Source organism: Aulonocara sp. 'chitande type north' Nkhata Bay, linkage group LG3, assembly GCF_057382095.1.
Source record: "Aulonocara sp. 'chitande type north' Nkhata Bay isolate Kocher_YH1m ecotype deep benthic linkage group LG3, A_spYH_male_GT1.1, whole genome shotgun sequence".
Classification (NCBI taxonomy): Eukaryota; Metazoa; Chordata; class Actinopteri; order Cichliformes; family Cichlidae; genus Aulonocara; species Aulonocara sp. 'chitande type north' Nkhata Bay.
In genome coordinates this window covers 37554409-37564331 of record NC_141346.1, presented here as the reverse complement: position 1 = coordinate 37564331, position 9923 = coordinate 37554409, and the positions used below count along the sequence as shown (strand labels likewise).

The 9923-nt window shown below is 40.0% G+C and overlaps 1 protein-coding gene across 1 annotated transcript; it reads left to right on the top strand.

Moving 5' to 3' along the window:
• The first annotated feature begins 1044 nt into the window (after positions 1-1044).
• LOC147335471 (permeability factor 2-like) lies at positions 1045-2224 on the top strand. The gene is made up of 4 exons (XM_086287499.1): positions 1045-1111; positions 1258-1366; positions 1472-1546; positions 1965-2224. Exons 1-4 carry the CDS (start codon positions 1045-1047, stop codon positions 2044-2046), a joined length of 333 nt encoding a protein of 110 aa, XP_086143625.1. The 3' UTR covers positions 2047-2224.
• The last annotated feature ends 7699 nt before the right edge of the window (positions 2225-9923 follow it).

Here is a 9923-nt window from a genome sequence, read left to right as displayed (position 1 = left end):
TCGGTTTCATCTGCCTCCGCTGGAGGGTCCGTGGGACCGCTTCAGTCTTCGTTTGCCTTCGCTGGGGGGTCCGAGGGACCGCCCCAGCCTTCGTCGTCTGCTGGAGGGTCCGTGGGACCGCTCCAGCCTTCATCAGCCTTCGTCCGTCTTCGCTGGAGGGTCCGTTGGAGGGACCGCTTCAGCCTTCGTTTGTCTTCGCTGGAGGGTCCGAGGCACCGCTCCAGCCTTCGTCGTCTGCTGGAGGGTCAGTGGGACCGCTCCAGCCTTCATCAGCCTTCGTCCGTCTTCGCTGGAGGGTCCGTTGGAGGGACCGCTTCAGCCTTCGTCCGCCTTCGCTGGAGGGTCCGAGGCACCGCTCCGGCCTTCGTCTGCCTTCGCTGGAGGGTCCGAGGCACCGCTTCAGTCTTCGTTTGTCTTCGCTGGAGGGTCCGAGGCACCGCTCCAGCCTTCGTCTGCCTTCGCTGGAGGGTCCGTGGGACCGCTCCAGACTTCATCCGTCTTCGCTGGAGGGTCCGTGGGACCGCTCCAGCCTCCACCAGCCTTCATCCGGTTTTGATCAAACATTTCACTTGGGGTTACATGTTTGATTTTTGGGTAGGGGGAAATGTTACGTTTCGGTGTGTCAGTGTTTTGTTTTTGCGTGACTGTTATGTATTTCCTGCTTTACTTTGAAAGTCTGTGTTATTTTAGTGTGTTCAGTTTACGTTTCCTTGTCTCGTCAGGTCTAATTTGCCCCAGCTGTGTTTCCCTCCTGTGGTCCATTCCCTGATTGCTCCTTCTATGTATTTAAGCCTTGTGTTTCAGTATGTCATGGTCGCGATCTCCCCCCGTGTTGTAAATAGTTTGGTGTTTTTGTTGTAAATAAATAGTCTGTTGTAAATAGTTGTGAATGGGTTTGTTAATATTTTCGTTTGAGACACCTTCGTTTTGGGATTTTGGTGGAGGGCCTTCGTGGTTTTATTTTCCTTTATTTTTACTTTTTTCGTGTTGCACTCCGGTTGCCTAGGCCGGGGTGTAACAACTCAATAATTTAAAAGCTTTAAAATGAAGACAAGTGTTGCCATCCAGTGCATCGTTCTCCTGGCCTGCATGGCCCTTTGCACTTCACATTGTAAGTGTGTTTTTATGGAAAACCTTGGTGTATCTGTGCATCTTGAGTGGAGCTTTAATTTAAATTTAATTTAAATATAGTTATGTTTAAGTAAAATATGAAACTGCAGCAGTTTAACCTTATTTATCACTTTCTACCTTTTCCAGTTATTCCAAGGTGCCGGTGTTTGAAGCCCAGTAAGTCTGTAAAGATCGCTCTCATCACTCAACTCAAGCTGGATGAGCCTCGTCCATACTGCAACAGGAGAGAAGTCATGTAAGTGCCCACAGTGACAGGAGCACATTATTAATAAGAGCTCAGTCATTAATAAGGATTGTTTATAAAGTGGTTTTAAATCAAAGCTTTCTTTACATGTTACAGTGTCACACTGAAGGATGGGAGTGAACGGTGTCTCGATCCTCAGTCTAAATTCACCATAATGCTGCTAGAAAAACTGTAAGTCACACAGATGTTTTTTCTTTCATTCACTGGTGTTCAACTTAATGTGAGTTAAATGTTATAGAGGAAGTCAGTGAAGTTAAAACAGGAACATCAACAGTCACTTTGGAGCATCGTGCGAGGCTCTGCACATCAGTGATTAAAAATACTGATGGTTTTAGAGTAATAGTTCAAAGCTCAGGATGAAAACTGCTTCTGGGTCACAGGACAAATCTGATGGATGAACAATTAACAAGCTACAATAATTGAACGTCTTTATCGTGTTTTTGCTGGTAAAATTCAGGATCGTCATTCTCATAATTTAGAAGGTGAAGAAGTTAAGAGAGAAATCACTGCTTGAGTGTTATGAGTTATGAATCTGTTCACTATCACTGGAGCTTCAAGGTCTCACGTCTGTGATTTGCTGTCTTCACAGGAGGCAGAAGAAAAGTCAGCATAAGACGACCGTCAGCCCCCAAACAACCACATCATCAGCCACAGTGTCAAACTCATTATGATGCACTTTGCATGTTTATTACTGTTACACAAAAGAAACCAGACATCACTTAATGAGAAGAAGAAGCAGCCGAGATCCGGTGCAGGTTTGTCCACCACATCCCACCGTGGTCTATGGGACTGAAATCTGGTGACTCTGGAGGTCATTTACATGCAGTCATCTCACTGTCATGTTCAGGACACCAGCTTGAGTTGTGAGATATGGTTCATTGGGCGACCGTGGCTCAGGGGGTTGGGACTCGCATCTGTAACCGGAAGGTCGCCGGTTTGATCCCTGGGCTCTCTGTCCTGGTCGTTGTGTCCTTGGGCAAGACACTTTACCCTACTTGCCTACTGGTGTTGGCCAGAGGGGCCGATGGCGCGATATGGCAGCCTCGCTTCTGTCAGTCTTCCCCAGGGCAGCTGTGGCTACAACTGTAGCTGCCTCCACCAGTGTATGAATGTGAGAGTGAATGAATAGTGGTATTGTAAAGCGCTTTGGGTGCCTAGAAAAGCGCTATATAAATCCAATCCATTATTATTATTATACTGCAGGAAGTAGCCTTCAGAAGATGTGTACACTGTGGTCATAAAGGGATGGACATGGAAACAGTAAACAGTGACCATTGTTCAGCTGTTGGACTGGATACATGTTTAAGTATTTGGGATTTTTTATTCTTTTTTTAATGCACTTATCATCAAGAGTGGCTCCTCCAGCTGATTTTAAACCAAAGCTCTCCAAACCAGCTGATATGAGAGATCCACTTGAGCTCGCTTCATAGTTCACCCCTCTGTTTTCCTTCCCTCGAGTGCAGCCTTTGTGTTTTGTGTTTTATTTCATTTCATCGTTGGTCTGTTCTGGATTATTTTTATAACGTGTATATTTTTGGATCCTCAGTGACTGAAATAAAGGTTGTTTTCTGTTTGCTTCACTTTCTTGCCTTTGAGTCCAGTATCTGGGTCCTTAACCTTGCACATAGTGACAGAATCTCCTCTTTCATATCTAAAACAACCAATTCTGAGATTTTAAGAACACTGAACATTTTGCTCTCTAAAAATGAGGCTTGATCGTCAGTGTTCAGTGTCAACACTGTGAACTGTTTACTATGATAATTTTGCAGTTTGCTTTAAAAATTTAGCTTAAACACGATGCAAGAACATGATACACATGTGTGACTCAAACAGCTTCATCATGAACTCGAAATCACTGAATCTGAATCCTGCATGAAAAGGTGTGTCGGGTTCTGAAGACATAACCATTAATCTTGTAAGAAGTGAGGGGATAAAACATCACTCCTTCACATTTAGCTGGTGAAAACTGTTTTGTGCCAAGACTAAATTTATTAGCCTTGATTTTGTGTTTAAGTCACTGCTTCCTGTAAGGAGTTGAACATGGGAATAATAATAATAACACATTTCCAAACTCCAGATGTGAAAAAGTTATCTGAGGTTTGGGAACTGGGAGCTGAGCCTGTCGTGGGTTTCTGCCAGGAGTGAATGAGACCTTTACAGGGGGACCCTCAGTCAAGGTTTAAATCTAAAATACAAACTCTCCAATCAGTTATGTGTTGATACATTTTATTAAGATTATATTTCACCCAACATATATTTTAGATAGCAATAGACAGAACTCTAGTTAGTCACACGTACAGTAAAGACATCACCAAAAGCATTAAAAATGAGCTCCACTTGGATACTTTCCAGCACCATCCTCAGTGGTCACATGTGAATATTTTGGGCAATACAATCAGGTAAAAAGCTGCATTTCTCAAATGCAGAGTTGCAATGAAGGATACATATTTAGGCTAGTTAGTGCCCAGTGACAGATTAATTAATAAAATACTAAAAAAATTCATTCAGTTCAATTTTATTTACCAGCACCAAATCACAACAACATTGGCAACAAAGTGCTTTATATTGTAAGGTAAAGACAAGAATACAGAGAAAACTCCAACGGATAATCACTTATGAGCAAGTACTTGGTGACAGTGGGAAGGAAAAACTCCCTTTTAACAGAAAGAAACCTCTGACAGAACCAGGCTCAGAGGAGGAAGACAGGACAAAGACACGCTGTGTGGAAGAGAGCTACAGATTAATAATAACTACACTGTTAGCCTTTGCAGTAATTTCCATAGCTTAGTACTGCAAAATCAACAGTAAAAAACTCTAAAGGATGTTAGCAGTTTAGTACTTTAATTTGCATGTAATTGTGGGAAAATTCCCTGAGATTACATTATTTTTACGGTAACTCACTGTACTCATGGAAACAGCTGTAAAATACATCAAATGTAACAATTGGTGATGTTACTGAGATTATACTATTACACCATCCGGATTTCTGTTGTTTTCTACTGTAGATCTAAGAGTAATTACTTAAATCCTCATTCAGAGTGTATTACTATAAAATGCGATTCACTGTGAAAGTAGTATAACATATAAACTACAATATACAGCATAGATTTTAACTTAAGGAGTAAGTTGCAGCCACACTAAAATTTAATTCCTTGAACTGAATGGAACCTCATATATTAATAAATGTATTTGTTTATTCAAACAATGTGAAACATTATTAATACTATTAATTAATAGTATACTTGTAAGGTTAGTATTGTGATAGAGTCGAGTATATTTAATTATACTCTTGTAGACATTATGACATTATGCTAGTACAATTATGGTGAACAAAAAGTACATCCAAAAGTTAATTTCAAGAATACTGTTATGTACTAAAACGGGGGCCAATATAGTCCCAAGAAGCATTATTAGTATACGTACTAGGTAAGGTATACTTAGGAAATATAATTGAAGTATACTTATTTTTGTATGGCCAGCAACAAAAACGAATGGCTACATTTAGAGTAATGTTTAAAAATGGCTTCATTTAGCAGGGTGTTCCTTTTTTCTCTTCTTATTCTTTCTTATACTGGACCTTCATTTGTTTTGTATAAGGTGATACTTTTTAAGACGCCTCTGCCTAACTACAGTGAACTAACCTAATAATATGCTCTGGTCGTCATTTTACACAAGTTAAGGTGTCACATCCATGAAACCTACACCACTAACCAGCATCAGTCCTACAACTTCACTCTCAAAATTAATAAATCCTGGGACAAGCAGAAACTGTATTTTTAGCGGTGCATTTTGTTGCAGGCCAGACTGCTATTAAATGCTCTCCTAAAGAAATAATTCCTTTGTAGCACCACTTCGTCTTGGTTCAGAAGAGATGTCCTGGATATACACGATAATGTAACACGGGTGTTTATGTTTGTTCACGTTTAGCACGTTGGGTTGTGTTTTTAAAGCGATTGTTACATTTTTAAAGTTTTGTAATGCGACAGGTGCGATAGCCGACACCACACCTTCACCTGACGTACAACGTGACGTATGACGCACACGTCGGGTATGCACTTTCTAAACAACAATGGGGATAGAAAATATTGCTCGAGTGGTTAATGCTCCTTTCGCTGGTTGCCAACCACCATTAAATAACAACAAGAAGAAAATATTGATCTGCTTCTCTTAGTTTTGCACGTTTAATTCAATTCAATTCAATTCAATTCAATTTTATTTATATAGCGCCAAATCACAACAAAAGTCGCCTCAAGGCGACGCAATTCAGACTCAAACAAAGCTGCAAAGCAGGAGAACAACATGACCATCAACTATTCTGTGCCACAGATCCAGTTCGCTGCAGCACAGAGTGATGATGAGATCGTTAACATGTGCAACTTAGAAGTAGTCAGAAGTAACTGGATGTTCAATCGGGTTAAATGCAAGGTTGAATGGATTATATCTGAAGATCATATGCTATTCGTGATAACTCTGCTAGACTCCAAATTGCTTCTCGTCCATGCGGGAGTATCTCAAAATTAAATGAAACCACTTTTTCCCTAACACGGACTGACATGGGACACATTAAAGTTGGATTGACACCAGCTAATCAGTCTGAAGGTAAGTGTTTTTTTCACTTATTCGAGAGAAGTCCGAAATGCGTTCTTATTACTGTTTGTTTTGACTTTCAAGTTACCCTACCAGGATATTTTCATTCAAATGCTAAGACAAAATGTCAATATCTATGAATGTGGAGACTCAAAAGACTAGTTAGGTTATGAGACTTGATAGAAAACTTGGACGTTTGCAACAGGTGAATCGGTGAACTACCGAGGTTGCGCCCAAATGCTTAAAGCTGTTAGCTGGTCAGTGTTTTCAGGTGTGCTTGTACTACCTGTACGGTGCGGAGTGCTGACTAAGTCACGTTAAACCCATTAAAGAGTCGAGCTCAAATATCTTTTCATTTTTGTGCACTGCTCTCTTGTCGGCACACATTTTCTGCCTTTTGTGAATAATTTTGATCATGTAAAAACTGGGAATTGGTCCCTATTGACAAGACTCTTATTCTTTTATTTTTTGCATTGCATATGTCATTTAGGAAAGGTAATTGGTCACTGAACTTTTTGCAACTATGTGTATTTCTAAATTTTGTGGCTTCAGTGCACGCAAATTTATATTGTTCAGTTTGCATGTTAAAAGCCTGCCAAGCACCCCAAGGCTGATTATGCTTGGTCAGAAGTCATTTATGAAATAGAGCTGATTAGACCGTATTAAAATTTCTGTTTGGCACAGGAGCTTTTCTTTGACACAGGTATCCAGTCTCTGTTTTGTTAGCTCAAATTTCTGTAATTTCCTTTATAAACCAAGGTTTTTGGACATGTGTCTCAGTGAATCCAGCAAAGTAACAATATCAAATTTCACATTACATATTACTGATCAACATGGTAGTCTAGCTACACCAACAGCAGAAATACTGAAGTCAATACTATAAAGTTTAACAGCAGCACAAACTATAAACTCCAAAATAACCATACAGTTGATTCATCTCCGGTAATTTAATTGGGCTGACTCTTTGTTAGGTGTGTTTCATGTGCAGAATAATTCCCAATTATGTACAATTATAATATGTTAAAATGGACTTATGTACATAAGGCCATTAATAATTAACTGTACATAGCTATTTGCTTTATGACTATCTAGACAGTGTGAAGAAGTGAAGTATTGAAATTATTTTATGTTGCATAATGACAACATGTTGCCATACATTTAAGGACAAAGTTCAATGACCGCCACCTGCTGGATGGTGAGTGCAGAGGGGCGTGTAATCTTCTTTGGTTCATTCTATGTATTGAACCTGGAATACCAGGAGTCAGCGTGTGCAGGTTTTTTGTAAGGATAAACCCTGAAGAGGGAACAAAATGTACCTCCAAGTGTGGGACAAGCAGAAGGACTGGGACCACTGTGAAGCGAAAGGTTGTTCACATTAACCCTCATGTCACAACTTTCCTCCAGCGGCTTACTGAATTTGAGTGGAGAACTTCAAATTAGGTAACTGTTTTTGCCATTTTTAGTGAATTTCTTGTATAATTTAAGTGACCAATGTGTTGTTACCCATGTCTCCACAGATGATCCATGGCCCATGCTTTCTGGACATTTACACAAGACGAGCAACAATGAAGACAAGCTCTCTTGCCATCTTGCAAGACGCTGTCTCTGTCCAATAGGTTTTTTGAGTGCAACAGTTTTGATTTTTTTTCCTTCTTTTACCCGTTTGTTAAAAATTATTTCAGCTACTTACACTTTAATTGTCACATGTATTGGCTCACCCTACAAATCAATGAACTCAGTCCACAAAGCAAGATCAGGGTTCAGTGCAGGTCACTCAAGTTCCTTCACACCACACACGCTCATCCATGTCCTTGTGGACCCTGTTTTGTGCATTGATTTGGTGGTGTGAGCCAGTATTTTGGACAAAGTGTATATAAAGGCAGAAGTGTGGGGCTTGATATTATATTCATTACAATTCAGTTTATTTGTATGGTGCCAACAAAATGAATGCCAAGGCACTTCACACTGTAGGTTTAAGACCCTACAAAATATAACTAAGAAAACCCAACACCTGAGCATATGTTGTCTGCCATGATATGGATATTGCATCATATCGTTATTGTTTGTACAACCATCTGAGAAAATAATGGATTACATGGTTTAGTAAAAACAAGTGCTTCCTCAATGAAAATATGTTTTCAGTTCTTTTCAGTTTTTGATTTTGGAAATGTGTATTTCAGCAGGGAAAAATCAGAACTGAAATAAAGTGGTGTGAAGCACATGAATTATATTTTGTGTGTGCGTGTCTATCTATCCATCCATCCAATTTCTTTGGAACCCTCCAGTCTCTTACAGTATGTTACTGTTAACTGAAATTACGGTCAATTCCGACCTGTTAAACAGTAAATGGCCGCCTGTTGGGACACGGTATCCTCTAGCAGAGATGAATATTTTTGGTACTGATGATGCGTGATAATGGTAAGTTACTGGTTAATATATTGCAGTTTATTACCTTGCAGCGGGCTTACAGTGACATACCGTGAATAAACGGTAGTATACCAATTTCTTAATCACAGTATGATGTTACTTTGTTGATGTAATTTATGACATAGCGACATAACGGTATCTCACTGGCGTCACTGTCACCAGTGAGATACCGTAAAAAAGGCTACGGTGCGTTACCATAATTTGTCCAAGAGTATTATACCACACCAGCAAAAAACGGTATCATCCTGCAGAACGGTAAGCTACCGTAACACGGCGTCACGGTATGACGCTGGCAACAGTGACGCCAGTATGTTACCGTAAAGTGGCGATGAAAAGTCTAACAGTGTAGTGACTACATACAGAGAGGTGTGTAGAAACACAAAAACATAGAAAGCACCCAGCAGCCAGGACCTACTGCAGCATAACCAATTGGGCTGGGATTTCTAGAACCGATTCCATTCTGATTCAATTTTGATTCAGACAGAAATATTGTAATTCTTCATTTATCAGTACTGACAGTTGTGAGACTTCATCAGAGGTGTAAACATCACAGCAGATGCCATTCTGTCAAAGTAACTGAGGATAAAACACAGAAAAACATGAAGGAGATTTTCTTGGCTTGTCTTTTTATAGCAGATAACCTAAAAAATACTCTGCAGTAGATCAAAAACAGAAGAAAACCATGAACCAACATATGAACATTACCTGATGCTGCTGAAGTGAAGCAGTGCAAAGTTACAGAGGTTTTATTAGAGACACAGCTAAGGGTTTTGCAATTTCTCATAATTTTAAAAAGTTAAAATTTCTTCGGTATTGAACAGCAGAAATTAGACTTTCTTGTAGGAAGTCATTTAAAAAAAACAGCAGCAGACTGCGCTGTAAACAACGGTAGACTGGTGCGTAATAAGCAAACAAATAATGCAGAAAAAAAGAGATTTGAGATGGGAAACTGTTCTTGAAGTTCACTGAGAGAGAGAGAGAGAGAGAGAGAGAGAGAGAGAGCTGTGCAGGAAGTGTGGCTTTTATCGTGGTGGGAGCAAAACAGCAAAGGTCAGAGGGAATAAATGGCAATTTTTATCAAATGTGAAGCGTAGTTTTGATCTTCTTTTGTTGCTGGTTCAGTGAATTTTGATCGGAGAGAGACAAAACCTGCAGCTTCAGAATCTGTGAGCTGTCGGCTTTCAGCGCCGACAGCATGTCTGTGTACGTGCCGTCGGGTGAAAGAGGCCAACATCTCACAGATCCTGATGCGTCGGGTCTGCGCTTAGTGTTTACGTCTTTGTGTGGAATCCGTTTATCTGCTGTCATTTACTGTTTTAGCTGGGTGTTGAAATAGTTTGTGAGGTTTAACCTGAGATTCTGGCAAAATATATTTACATTTACAAATTCATTCAGGATTTAATGAATTGATATAGCTTTATTCAAGCTAAAATCGATTTTAATCAGAAAATCGATTATTGAAACCCACTCTAGTAACCAAGCGGGGATTCAGGGTCACTTCCTTATTGCCTTCATTTTCCAGCTGAAGACATCG